The 13,862-nt window shown below is 50.3% G+C and overlaps 4 protein-coding genes across 4 annotated transcripts; 1 reads left to right on the top strand and 3 right to left on the bottom strand.

Moving 5' to 3' along the window:
* Nucleotides 1-583: 583 nt before the first annotated feature.
* LRP88_04377 (alpha/beta hydrolase) lies at nucleotides 584-1,417 on the bottom strand (the record flags this gene model as incomplete). The annotated part of the gene is made up of 2 exons (XM_083240951.1): nucleotides 584-937; nucleotides 1,004-1,417. 2 exons carry the CDS (start codon nucleotides 1,415-1,417, stop codon nucleotides 584-586), a joined length of 768 nt encoding a protein of 255 aa, XP_083102099.1.
* A 5,460-nt stretch (nucleotides 1,418-6,877) lies between these two features.
* On the bottom strand, nucleotides 6,878-7,586 carry LRP88_04376 (uncharacterized protein; the record flags this gene model as incomplete). Its single annotated transcript, XM_083240950.1, has 3 exons — nucleotides 6,878-7,106; nucleotides 7,162-7,294; nucleotides 7,397-7,586. 3 exons carry the CDS (start codon nucleotides 7,584-7,586, stop codon nucleotides 6,878-6,880), a joined length of 552 nt encoding a protein of 183 aa, XP_083102098.1.
* A 1,211-nt stretch (nucleotides 7,587-8,797) lies between these two features.
* Nucleotides 8,798-10,010, top strand: LRP88_04375 (glycoside hydrolase 5 family protein; the record flags this gene model as incomplete). The annotated part of the gene is made up of 3 exons (XM_083240949.1): nucleotides 8,798-9,602; nucleotides 9,653-9,742; nucleotides 9,799-10,010. 3 exons carry the CDS (start codon nucleotides 8,798-8,800, stop codon nucleotides 10,008-10,010), a joined length of 1,107 nt encoding a protein of 368 aa, XP_083102097.1.
* Nucleotides 10,011-10,612: 602 nt separating this feature from the next.
* LRP88_04374 (beta-mannosidase) lies at nucleotides 10,613-13,443 on the bottom strand (the record flags this gene model as incomplete). Its single annotated transcript, XM_083240948.1, has 7 exons — nucleotides 10,613-11,374; nucleotides 11,432-11,667; nucleotides 11,718-12,148; nucleotides 12,202-12,505; nucleotides 12,566-12,827; nucleotides 12,882-13,251; nucleotides 13,310-13,443. 7 exons carry the CDS (start codon nucleotides 13,441-13,443, stop codon nucleotides 10,613-10,615), a joined length of 2,499 nt encoding a protein of 832 aa, XP_083102096.1.
* Between the last annotated feature and the right edge of the window lie 419 nt (nucleotides 13,444-13,862).

The following is a 13,862-nucleotide window of genomic DNA, read 5'->3' as shown; positions in this document are numbered from 1 at the left end:
GTGGCTGTCAGGAGCATGTCTCAGAGTCCAAAACGTGACGTCAGTGAGTCAGGGTGTTCGTGCAGACTTGGGGTCTGGAAATGAGGGGAAGGGTTGAGACTAACAGACCCGCCCGTGGATGTCGACATGGGATTGGACCCCTATCGAATCCTTGGAAACTTTATTCGTAAACTAATGAAACTAGAGATGGCTCGGTATGATCGTCTTCGAATGCTCCTGTCGGATGAGTGATGGTCAATTGACTAACTAACAACCCGGTTGCCGAACAAAACCCCTCTTCCGACTTTGCCTTCACCGCCCTCATCTGCATCGACACCTAACCGCTCCGACACACCTGTTGAAGCCGTCCGCACTGGTGGTGCCCTCCCTCTGCGTGTCTGCTGCCAGGAGGAGAAGTGAGGGCTCTTAGTGACGCGTACGTGGAGTACTACATGGTCAAGTCACACCAATTGGGCATTATTCATTATTCACTAGGAACAAAGCTACAGTATGATGGAAGATTGAAAGTCCATAAAGCATATTTAAAAGATATGTATCTTGACTACTCCAGTCAACCCTTGTCTTATTGCAATCTACCCTCGGATCAGACCTGAGGCACCGCTGTCTTCGCCAGCCCCACCTTGGCCGCATATTCGAGTCCTTCAACCACTTCTTGGGGCTGCGAGAGGAATGGGGAGTGAGAGCCCTGGGAATGGAAGCTTGCCGCATCAGGCCCAAGCAGCGAAGCCATGTGTTGCTGAATCGGCAGTGCCAGTGCCTGATCAGCGTCGCAGAAGAAGTAGAAACAATCGATGTCATGCCAGGGCTCATATGTGACGGTGTCAGTGAAGACACGGCCAGACTGGTGTTTCAGAGCGTCAAGGGCCTTCTTTTGAGCCTCTGGTTCCACGTCATGATAGAAGATCGTTTCGGGTGTATCGGCATAAACGTAATCCCCCTGTGCACACTAATCAGTAGCAGTTCCATCACCAATGTAACCTTCATCGATTCCATGGGGACTTACCTCAGGCCTCATCCATGGTAGAAACTGGCCTCCTAGCATCTCTTTGATGCTTTTTCCAAGCGGCGTCACAAAAGCCGCCAGATAAACGAAGAGTATCACACCACCCGTCTTGCCCTTTCGCAGGCGCTGTTTATAGCCCAACCCTTCAACCGCGTTTGCGCCAACCAGGCCGCCGTATGAGTGCACAACGAGGACAACTTTCTTCCCCTCGTCTGCGAGACGCTCAATACTAGCACGCACAGCGTTTGCGTCGTCAGCTAGGCCCTTGGTGGGTGGTTCAGCGCCGACGGAAGGGTATTCAACAGCCTCGGTAGTCCAGTCGCGGGCGTGGAGTGCTTCCCGGACAACGTCGAAGCAGTTTGCAGTATGCCAGGCGCCGGGGGCAAAGACGATGGTAGGCTTGACAGAAGACATGATTTCGTAATAAATGATGTTCTGATAGTGAAATGAGTAACTGAGCTGCGGATGTGTTGTTCAATGAAAAGCAAACCCGAGGGGGATAGCGCCAACATAAGTACTGTTGCATTGACCGCTAAACATGTTCATGGGCTAGTTTCAGGCACTACCAACACGGGTCCGGCAAATAATTGACGTTGCAACCACTACGGGGGCAGCATGCCAAACATACGACGGAAAGGGGTCGACTGCTACCTAGTTGGCACTAAGAACCAACACCAACAACCAACACCCGACAACCGACATTGGAGTCTCGGTTCTCCTTACCAGCCTTTTTACAGTAAGTCTAACCGCATTCACCTCGTCCAAGACTACTTTTGTCATATTTGCATTGTCTGAGCCATTGTTTACCAGAGCCACCCAGCACCTTCTCAATTCTGGAGCCATGGCCGCATCGGCAAAACTCCAGCCCCGCGTTGACTTGCAGGCCGACAGAAGCAGGGAACTCAATATTACGACAACAGTTGTGCTAGTCCTTTCGGTGGTGTTTGTTGCTTTGCGTTTCTGGGCGCGTCATATCCGGGCTGGCTACGGAGCCGATGACTGGATGACAGTCGCCGCGTTGGTACATACCTACCCAGGACCCTCCATCATACAGAATAAGATCTGAACTTTGAACTCTAGGTGGCCGTTTTCATCTCTGGTGCGGTGAATTATACTAGTAAGCTGCAGTTTTCTTTCATCGACAGTGACCTGACGATTGCAGTGATCAGTCATGGGCTTGGTAGACATGCCGATGCTGTGCCCACCGCAGACCAGGTTGCCTTCTTCAAGCTCCTTTTGGCGTTTGAGTGCATCTATGTCACAGCAGTGATGCTTGTGAAGCTTGCTCTGTTGCAAATGTACTTGCGCATCTTTTTATCCCGCGGCTTCAGGGTGTGTGCAGCTGTGATAGCCGCCATCGTGGTCGGCTGGTGGGTCGCCATCGTCGCCGTCTCCATATTCCAATGTACGCCGATCAAGAAGGCGTGGATGCCGTGGATTGATGGATCATGTATCAATCTCAAAGCCTCCTTTATCGGTAATGCAATCCCAAATATCGGCACGGATGTTGCCATCTTGTGCATGCCAATGAGGCAGATCTGGAAGTTGCACGCCAACCTGGCTCAGAGGCTATCTCTGTGCGTCATGTTTCTCCTTGGAAGCTTGTGAGTTGTCCCTATTCCTCTTCCTTTCGGGCAATTGTAACGATTGATCATGTAACTAGCGTTCTGTTTGCCAGCATCTACAGATTCACCACCATTATGCAGTTCGACCCAGTCGATACTACGTGTAAGCGCCTACCATAGTAGCGACTTGATGAGAATATTGCTGACCTTGAACAGGGACACTCGCCACAGCCTGTGCCTGGTGTGTCGTCGAGGTAGCTTGCGGAACTATCGCTGTCTGCCTCCCAACCCTACGGCCGCTCATGGTGAAGATCTCTAAACAGTTCGGCAGCTTCACCAATAGCAAGGGAGCACATAGTGGCAGAAGCACGGTAGCCACAGAGCTTATCACGATAGGCGGAACTGGGGGCGCAAAGTCCGGACAGAGGTACTTCCAACGGCTTGGGAACGAGTATGAGCCCAACAATAGCCATGCGGAGATTGCCAGGTCAGAAGCAACGAGTCAACATGTTAGACAGAGTGATGCAAGCTCGGGAGATGAAATCCCACTGCACAAAGGGGATAAGGTGTCACAATAGAAGACCATACCGGCACCGTTATATTGTGAACGCTGTTGGTCACTCTTGGCCAAGCTCGTGGCGAGGAAGCAAAACAAGGATTAGGATAGACATTAGAAGGTTACTCCGGATGGCTCCAAGATGTCCCTCTCGAACTCAATGATGTCGCTAAGTTATTAACCTTAGCCTGCCTGTTCTCTATAGAGTTAGTCAGCGGTTACGGAGTAGACTAGTCTCTCTTGTGATCCCCCGCTGACCTACCTGACGTGTCCCGTCGCTTTCCAACAAACAATTTCTATTATTCTCAAAGTTTTACCAAGTTTCTCACCACACATCAACCAACACCGCACTTATACCACTGATAGCACAGGCACAGGCTTAAATTAACTACCTAATAAAACGACACAAGGCGGGGAATTCTGACCTCGGTTGCAATTGCCTACTACATAACAGACACTGATCCCAATGCCCTCTCGGAATGCCCAAAAGCGGAACGGGTCGATCAGCACGACTGGCCCGTAACCAAAACATACCAGTTAGTAGTGTGGGTAGCTCTTCCGCGAACCCAACAGAAGTTGCCATCAGGGTCATAGCACTTGTCAGAGACGGCCTGAGCGCCATCAGCAACTGAGCCAAAGGAGTTGAGAGTCTTCTTCCCAGAAGATGTGTTGCACCAAAAAATACCCGAGTTATACGAGCCTATTTCGATTAGCCACTAGAGTCACTTTGCGGTTGATACGAGATGGAAAGGGAGAGACACTTACAGCTAACACGGCCACACTTTCCAGGATCATTAACGGGCTTTCCCTTTACCTTCCTCAGATACTCTATTCCCTTGTCGATGTAGTAGCAGTTGGCCCAAGTGTTGACGTTGCACTTAATGTTGGAGCTCAGGAATGTGGAGCGTTTCCAAAGGACGCTGGCGGGGTTGTCGCTCTCCCTCTTATCCACGGTCACAAGTCCCTTGTCGCCAGTTTCATCGTCGTGTCCGGCCCAATCTTGATCATAGGTTGGGTTAAGATCGAGAAGCTGAGGGTAGACTTCCTCCACGGTACCGGTCAGGTGCACAACCTCACCACCGGGTTTGAGCTCAAGCTCCCACTTAACTGGGACAATCTCCATCCCGTCAATGGTGTCGGCAGAGGCAACCTAGTTGATGAAAATTAGTATGAGTCCATCTGGCTCTAGAGAGAAGGGTCACATACATGGGCCACACCACCCAAGAGGGCGAGACCAGCGAGAGTAACACAACGCATCTTGAGGAAAGGATTTCCTGTTGACTCAAGAATGGTGAAGGTGTTCGGCTTGTCTGGAACGGATGAAGAGCGATACCAAGAGAAGAATAGCAACCTAGGTGTGTACAGAGGTAGACAGAAGGCTGGTGGAGAACAAAGGAAGCAAGAGCAAGTTTAGCCTGGGCCGTTCGACTCTTAAATAGTTGGATAACCCGAATCCCTCAAACGTTCATGTGAGCCCATCACAACGACTGATAGGTAGAGGCGCCTCGGCATAGGGAAGACGGGTGCGCGATTTGATTTGGGCACCTGATGATGGCATGGTTGAGGGACTTGTGGTACAACTTGTAACTAACCTCAACGTCGAATGTTGGTTGCAGAAGGATTTTGGCTGCAGCAGGATGTTGGTTCTAGACGGATGTTGGTTCTAGACGGATGTTGGTTCTAGACGGATGTTGGCTGCGGAGACACTTCGTGGGGGATTCACGTTGTCGAAATACGCCCCCTGCCCATCCAACATCAAATCCAGAAGCATAATCCTGACTGTCTGGGAAGAATCAGCAGTGAGAAATGACAACCTCGGCGCGACTCCGGTGAAGTTGGGGAAGAGAGGACAAACATGAGCCCGCGCAGAGCAATACAAAAGGCCATACAGGACGAAGGAAAACTTGACCTGGAGAAAATGGAAGGTATCACCCCACATACCGACCTATCCTGGTAGATAGGTAGGCCCAGAAACGTTTATCGAAGTGCAGCGAATCTATCTACATTGGGCTACCTGTGCGAAACAACTGCCCGAGCAAAACCACTGAGACGTTGCAGCGAGGTACCAGAGAGGAAGGTGGCTGCCTACTTCTCCGAGCCCCTTGTCGTTCTCTATATGTTCTAGAAGTCTAGATAAAGATTCTAGAAGTTAGGCTAATATTCTCATAGTCTTTGCTTAATATTACTAAATGGGTATGCAATGCGAGGTTATATTTTAAATTTTAAATTTTAAGCCTTCCTCTTAGATAGATATCTTAATCAGAACTAGCAGGATACCCATTTAGTGCAATGCTTTAAGTGTAGTCATAAAAGTAAATATTAATTAATATAAGACTTTACAGAGGACTTCAAAAAGAGGCAAGTACTTCGCTCATGAGTGGAGAGCGTTGAGGAAGCACAAGCACCCGCCATGGGGCCTGCGGATCGGCCCGATTCCCCATGCTTGGTCTTCCATCGGCAACCAAGCACGGGGAACCAGGCAGGTCTAGGCCCTCTCAAGGAACAGGCCCTGATCTGCAGGCTGAGTGCCGACTTCCGCCCTCCTTACCCAAACTCGGGTCACCAAACAGTCCATGTGCCTCGAGGAACGAGATCCTTCCGTCCCCTTCGAGAGCAACCACCCTGTTAGCGATGGCAAGGCCGATTATCTCTGGATCAATCCCCCCAACGGCATTGTCCGCGCCTGGACCGATAACTACCCCGACAGCCCAGCATGGCTCGACAGCGGAGGACAGACCAGGTACAAGCATCCGCTTTGCCAAGTTACAATCCAACGGCCGCGCGGGCCTCGCGGCGGTGGATCGCAGCACCAACGCCATTGTGGCGGATGGTCATACACCCTAGCACTGTACTGTGAGCGGTAACAGTCAGGGCGGAGGAAGCCCGAGGACCCGGACACCTCGTGCACGAGGCTATGGAGATGGATAGGGACATGCATAGATGACTAGGTAGACGACGTAAACTTGAAGCCCGACGCGAGATAATAAAGTATCCTCTTGGAACGGAGCTATCCTGAAAAAAGGTGTAGCATATAACACCTTTCGTAATAAATAGCAAGAGACATCAAGAAGTTGATGCTCGAAATAAGTCGAGGGCGCAACATAATTATACAGCTCTTGTTGTCTCTCAAGCAGTGAACTCTAGAGCGAGCCCATTAGAAGTTTCCAACAGGGAGAAAAACAGACGGTATGAGACACTCTTAGTTTAGTAAGTGACGTCTCGGTCTACCGACCAGCAGACTGCTGCCCTTGAACATTGATTGATCCCAGTTGGGGTGCATACGAGGATTTTCGTCTCGATCAAAAGGATGGGTGTCGGGTATCTCGACGTCCGCCTTTGTCACTGCAAGTTTCTCGTTTTCGGGGAATGCCAAGGTTTGTAAAGGACGGGGGAATGATGGACAGTGCAATATTTCAGATCTTCGGCGTTACAAGCTCAATCTTCAAGCTGGAAAAACCGCCCTAGACGCTGAAGTAGTGAAGGTCAAGTGGGACAGAAGGGGGTTGATTATCTTGATAGCAGGCAAATAGGGCTTTTGCCATGGCTTGGATCGATCACATCATATATATACCTAAGGAAATACGAAACTGTGTACAAAAAAAGAGAGAAAGCCCTTCAGCCTCAAGAAATTGACTTTGCGGTCCATTCCGCCACGATCTCCCTTGCCAACCCTCTTAGACTTGTTCAACTTGGCCCGCCTAGTTGAAAAGCCAATGAGATCCAGGAGAGCCGAGAAGTTTGCATGCCGTCTGCTCAGATGGGAGTGACGTCAACCCAGAAGCGGGTGTCGTCAGACTTGTACTTGGAGTCAGAGTCGATCTGGCTCTGAATCCACTCAACAGACTCGCGATAGAACTTGATATCTTCGGTGTTGGGGTTGCTCAAGCCGGTAGCACCGTTACGGTGGCCAGCAAACCACATGTCATAACCATAATGATTCTGGCAGTCCCATCGGCTGGCCACGTCGGCATAGATGTCGGAGCTACGAGTTTGTCAGATGGTCAAGCCTAGGCGCTGGCGAGCTAACTGCTACTTACTTCAACTTAGCACCGTTGTTCCACTGGCTTTCGCTCTGACCCACGAACCCAGCGCGAGAGGCGCAGACGCGGAGCATACCCCAGTTAACCTTGAAGAGGCCAAAATTGGCGGCATCACCGGTCTTGCCATCACCTAACAATATCATTAGCAATGACCTAATGACGATTGAGGTTCCAAGAAGAAGTCGCTCATGCCCGTGTCATTATGAAATACAGTTTGACTGCACTCACTCACCGTACTTGTAGTTGGTTTGCATGTGCTCGTCCTCGAGCATAGCAATGGCGATATCCAGAGTGTTTCCACCGGCGTTCAAGATCGCTTGTTTGCGAGCACCCAGCCCAGAGACGGTGTAATGGCCACGATCCCCGGGAGCTGCAAAGGCAGCAGCAGCGAGGGAAAGGATAGTAATGGCAGTGAAATGCATGGCGAATCTGGTTGAAGCTTGTCGTGTTTGAGAAATGACTGTGAGTATCGCGTAGAGGTAATTAAAGCTCTTTGTATCGATAGCTGGAATGGGTAGGAGTGGAAGACTTTGATCATTCCAAGTAGTGCTTTTTATAACGACTTGACACGTTTCTTGATGGTCACCAGACAGGGATATGGCAAGGACGTCAGTTTGACCACTATACTCAAATTGCCACGGGTGGGCATGTTCCGAACTCGATCGAGCGACATTCCGTCTGTGACTTCTCAACCTACCCAGGAGTCGTGTGAGTAGCGGAAATAATTGTTCAAGTCACGGAAGATCTCCTTGTTTCAACGTGGCTATGATCTGTGTCGATGGAACAAAAGGGGTGTGTTGCGACAGTCCGAGGCAGCCGGATCCGTTCTGACGGAAGCCAATGGTACTAAAATGGGTCAATGGCCCACTTACTCCATTTTCTTACGAACGAGAATACGGAAAGATTAACGGGTGCCTGGGAAGATCCTAGACTGGGTAAAGCTTATATTGAGGAGTTGCAAGGATCTGGCCGGAGCGATTCGCCCGTTCGCCGACACGAGGTTGGTTACGTTAGTCGACCTGAATTAGTTTCACCGAATCCCAGCTCGGAACAATTCTCCGGCAGAGCGAGATCCGCTGGCGAGGATGGTGATGGTTACCTGATACATAGCGCAATGTAAGTTGCTGACGATGGAGACGATCCGCCGGAGAGGAACCGAGCTGGCTGGCAGGGGTTGCATGATAGCATCACAGCGACATTGAATTCACCGCCAGCATAAGGATGGGAGGTTCTTTCACAGGATGACGACGCCTGAGAACAAAGCGTCGCTGTGGATAGACTCTACTACGTAGTGTCAAGCCTCCGTAAGAAATGCAAGCATAGCCCTGTGGCGTCCAAGTCATCAACTCGAAACCTGCCAAGAAACCAAATTCCTGATTCCATGCAACGGATGGTCGGTCGCCGTGTACTTGAAAGTCACGGAAAAAAACTACATCACGAGCGAGGAAGAGAATATGCCGGCAAAACAACAGATTGTTACAATTCCCTCACTTTTGAGTCAACGGCGAAGGATAAGAGGGCATGCTCCGCTCTGGAACCCCAAACACTGACACGCTTCTACATTCCTACTAAAACACTCTTTTATTTACATTCTACAACATTCTTTTATTCAACCATTCCATTCACTTTCACGATGCGATTCGAGATCGCACAACTGTTCACTTTCTTTGCAGCCGCGTCCCTATGGACGACATCAGTTCAGGCAGGCCCTGCATCTGCATCTGGCACCAAGTTCACCATTGATGGCGAGACGGGCTACTTTGCAGGCACCAACTGCTACTGGTGCTCGTTCTTGACCAACCGCGCCGATATCGACCAGACACTGGATAACGTCGCCACTTCTGGCCTTCGCATCCTCCGTGTTTGGGGCTTCAATGACGTAACCTCGATTCCGGGCAGCGACAAAGTTTGGTTCCAACACCTTTCGGCAAACGGATCTACCATCAATGTCGGGGAGAATGGCTTGCAGATTCTTGACTACCTCGTCAATGGCGCTGAAGAGCGAGGCATCAAGCTCATCATCCCATTCGTCAACTACTGGGGCGACTTTGGTGGAATGCGTGCGTACCTATCGGCATTCGGTGGCGCAAGCGAAAGCGACTGGTACACCAACAACGCTGCGCAGTCCCAGTACCGGAAATATGTCAGCGCCGTTGTTGAACGATACCGAGACTCTGATGCAATCTTTGCGTGGGAACTTGCCAATGAGCCTCGTTGCCCTGGGTGCGATGTCGATGTCATCTATAAGTGGGCTGCCACGACGTCCAAGTACGTCAAGAGTCTCGACCCTGGTCACATGGTTACTCTTGGAGATGAAGGATTCGGTGTGGATGGTGGCAGTTCCTACCCCTATCAGAAGGTCGAGGGCACAGATTTTGCCAAGTTTTTGACTATTGAGACGCTGGACTTTGGCACCATTCATCTTTATCCAAGTCACTGTGAGTTTTCCTTGGAGCATGCTAAGTTTACTCTACTGATTGCGTTATAGGGAGCGAGTCATACGAATGGGGCAGCGAATGGGTCACCGCCCATGCCAAGGCATGTGCGCAGGCGGGAAAGCCATGCTTGTTGGAAGAGTGTAAGTTATCTTCTCGCTCTAGAGGATCCATGTTAACCTCCTATTTCTATTCTTAGATGGCGCTGTCGGCGAGCACTGTGCCCGTCAAGCTCCGTGGCAGAAAACTTCCAGAGAAACCGAGGGCATGGGAGGCGACACATTTTGGCAGTGGGGAGAGACCCTTTCCACTGGCAAGACACATGACGACGATTTTACCATTTTCTATGGCGACAGTGACTGGGAGTGTTTGGTTAAAGATCATGTTGCTGCGATCCAGGGGTCAACCTGAGGCGCAACGTTCCAGGCGTTGCTCTGCCAAGCGGAACATGGCACGTGGATAAGTGGTGCAGTTTCTTCGACATTTTGACAGGAGGGTTTTGATTCGTTCGCCGGTTTTCCCTCTCTATGTTATATAAAAGAAGTTGCAATAGCTTACTCGGTTTTATCCCGTCTTATCCCGAATCTGATGATCCACGTCAAGGATGGACAACCAAGCCATTTCGTATTCTCATACCCCCTGAAGGCCACCATTTGCCTGTCTTGAAGCATAATGCTTTCCGCATATGTTTGGTAGTAGTCCTTTGTGATGCTGTTGCCTTTTTTTTGATCACTATTCGTCTCCTTTAATCCGTAGCAACCGGTGTTCAGCGCAGACAAAGCTCATGTTGCAAAGATAAAAAGATAGCAGTTTATGAAAAGGTTTACATAATGGTATACTAATACATTCATCGCGATTCTCAAGCAATACAATGTAGACGTTGATCTTACGTATGTGTCGGTGGTTTTCTGGGCAGTGCGTAGCCGTATAGGTCAACACTCAAAATCTATCTCATTGGTGTACTTTCTAATCACAGGACTCCAGCTACATCATCCTGTAGTTCTATGTCTAATCTAAGGCTGACCGAGGTACTTGAACTTGGGCGACGGTGCCACTGATCCCGAACCACTAATTGCAATCCGAACCTCATCACCAGGTACAATATCGACGCAGTTGTCGCTCAACGTGACTCCATCCACTTCTTCCAGCACAACTCCCTTGGTAGGTCTCTGCGCGGTAATGACGTACTGTCCATCAGAAACATCAACCTTGACATTCCTTTCCGAAAGGTCCAGGTACTTCATCGGCTGCGGCCAATCAACACTCCTAGAGACACACACTCCATCGACAAGAAGTCGTACAGCAATCACGTGGGGTTCTTCTTTGCCATTGTCGACCTCCCCAGACAAGACCTCAGTAGTACCATTGCCGGTGATGGCGACGTCCTTCCGTAGGATCTTGTCTTTGATGTCGTTGCCCGTTTTGACCGAAATGAAACGAACTTCGACGTCTCCTTTGACCTCACGCTGACTGCTGACAGTCCAGACGCTGAAAGGGGATTTCTTTGCCGGTCTCGCGTGGCAGACGCTCCAGTCGTGATGATCGCGTTCGACTGCAACTGCGAGAGGCTCGAGGGCGCGGGCAATGGCGTAAAAGGCAGGCTTCTTTCGGAGGAAGTAGTCCACAATCGCCCATGAAATACCAGGCCAGCAATCGTTCAGCTGCCAGACGAGAACGCCTCCGCAGCGGCGATCATCACCCCATTGGCGTCGCCAGCCGCGGTATGCGTAGGTCAGCGCCTCACTCTGGCAGAGCTGAGTCAAGTAGACGTAAGACTAGAACAGTTATTAGCCACAGCAACACCAAGTCGGGTACAATCCTGTGTATCATACTTCTAAATCTTCTCGGGGACGAAAGTTTTCGACTAGGTATGTTGCGAGGCGCCGCTCATGTCCGTCAGCCTTGTTGTGGAAATCCATGGTCTGGGACTGTTGGAAATACTCGGCGGTATCAGTAATGAAGTGTTGGATGGTTGACAGAACGGGAAAGGCCTCCATGCCGAATTCACTGTTGAACCTGCCGCCCAGATTGTGGAAAGTCTGGTATTTTTCCTGTGTTCCGTGCCAAACTGCTGTCGGTTAGCCAACATTCACCAAAGTTTCGTTGCGGGAAACTTACCATTCCATTGATGAATATCACCGACCGTCTTGTCATTTGTAGGCTTTCCACTGGAAAAGGGCGATGCAGGCCAGTAAATAACACCCTGACTCTCCTCAGCCACCGCCTCGGGCAAGAGATGTTCGTAGTAGTATCGAGCAGGGTAGTTCGTCTTTAACCAAGATTGCGGGTCTTTGTCCTCCCAATCGTAGTCAAGGTTGCTCGCCTCTTGAACTTGGTAATCTTCATTGTTACCGGCATAGATAACCACAGAGGGATGGTGCCGAAGACGCCGCACGTTCTGCTTGGCCTCATGACGAATTGAGTCAATAAACTCTGGCCAGACTGGATAGTTGCCACACGCAAACATAAAGTCCTGCCAGACTAGGATGCCAAGTTCGTCGCAGGCATCGTAGAATGCGTCTTCTTCGTAAATGCCTCCACCCCAAACTCTAACACGGCCTGGTTATTTCATGTCTCAAATGGGAGACACTGGGAGACTTACCGTGTCATAATCTGATTGCCCTCTATCATCAGCTGCAACCACTTCCGATACCTGTCTGGTGTAATTTTCGGTAGGAGGCTGTCCGCTGGAATCCAGCATGATCCACCACAAAAGATATCAATACCATTGATTCGAAAAAAGAACGATTGACCGTGAGAATCGTCCTTCTGAATGAGCTCACTGCGTCGGAATCCCGTCTTCTTGGTCCAGCTGTCGAGGACTTGACCGCCCTTGATGATGTCCACTGTGATTTCGTACATGTGCTGGTTACCATAGCCGGCGGGATACCAGGGCTTTGGGCCTTCTAAAAACGAAAAGGTTATTCAATGTGTAGATGATGAATAGATAAAGTGAAGGGACTTACTGATATTAAATGGAATGCTAGCACGGCCTGTCGATGGCGATGATGCCTCACTGGAAAACACAACATTGTCTTCGAAACGAATAGACAGGCGTGCTTCGTCAAATCCGCCGTCCACATCGATATCAACGCTGCCCTCCACAGTCTTGAGGTCATCAGACAACTCGTACTTTACAAACACATCATCGATGTGCGCATAAGACACCTCGAGCCTGACTGGTCTCCAAGGCCCAGCGGTCATGAGCTTGGGACCCCAATCCCAACCCTATTTCACATTAGCGATCAGATTTCCAGTGCGGCTCGGAGTATCAAGACTCACCCAGTGATATTGGGCTTTCCGAACTGCTAGCCGCCCAGCCTCTCCGTTGAACAGTACAAACTGGTGATCCGACATCTTCTCCTTGATCTCGCGACCGCGCAGCAGCGCGCTGTCAAAGTATATGGTCAAGGTGTTGTCCTTTTCGAGCAGTTTTGTAACATCAACCCTATGACTAACAAACATGTTGCAGCTCTCAAGGATAACGGATCCGTTAAGCTTGACTGTGGCAAAAGTGTCAAGTCCGTCAAAGAGTAGGTAAACTGACGAGCCCTCTTGGGCGGGAGAGGCAAAGGTGGTGCGGTAGCTCCAAGACGTTTCCCCAACCCACTCGGCGTCGATTTCGTTCATGTTAAGAAAGGGGTCAGAGATGCTGTGATTTTTAGTGAGCAAGATGAGATCGGTTTTCAAGGCATCACTAAAGCACTTACACGCCATTGTCCATCAAGTCAATATGGACTACTGTTGGCACTCGAGCGACAGGCTTCCACTCCTCATCTCCATCTCGGCCGCTTTTGAAGGACCACCCTGATTCCAGGTAGGTTCTTTTAGCAGCAGCAAGCATCCTGAAAAGAGGAGGGGTGTGGCAATGAAACAAGATGACTTGTGCAAGGGTGGCGCTATGGCGGTAGCAGACATATAGGTACCATGAAGAAATTGTCCAAGTGATGCGCGGAATACCCTTTTTATTCTGTACAAGATGGAGCAATCCCACGTACTCGGCTAACTACCTACACACATTCAAGGGCAGCTCTCAAACCTCTGTTCTCTAGACCCACTAGCATCACCCGGCTGGAACGTCGGCTTCCGTCTCCATTTTGGGTACGGGTATAAACTTATGAGGACAGGGATATCCGCGGAACGTGGCCTTCCGTGTCCAAATCGGGACTAGACCATCTTACGATGAGGCTCCCGGCTCCCCGGTTCCGCATGCGGCATATTGAAGCCCGTTGGATTTGCCGGTGAAGTTCTCACTCTGGAAGG

This window comes from Fusarium phalaenopsidis, assembly GCF_050370095.1.
Source record: "Fusarium phalaenopsidis strain FUZ10S chromosome Unknown contig_32292, whole genome shotgun sequence".
Classification (NCBI taxonomy): Eukaryota; Fungi; Ascomycota; class Sordariomycetes; order Hypocreales; family Nectriaceae; genus Fusarium; species Fusarium phalaenopsidis.
Note: the sequence above shows the minus strand (reverse complement) of the source record. Positions and strands in the feature narration are given on the sequence as shown.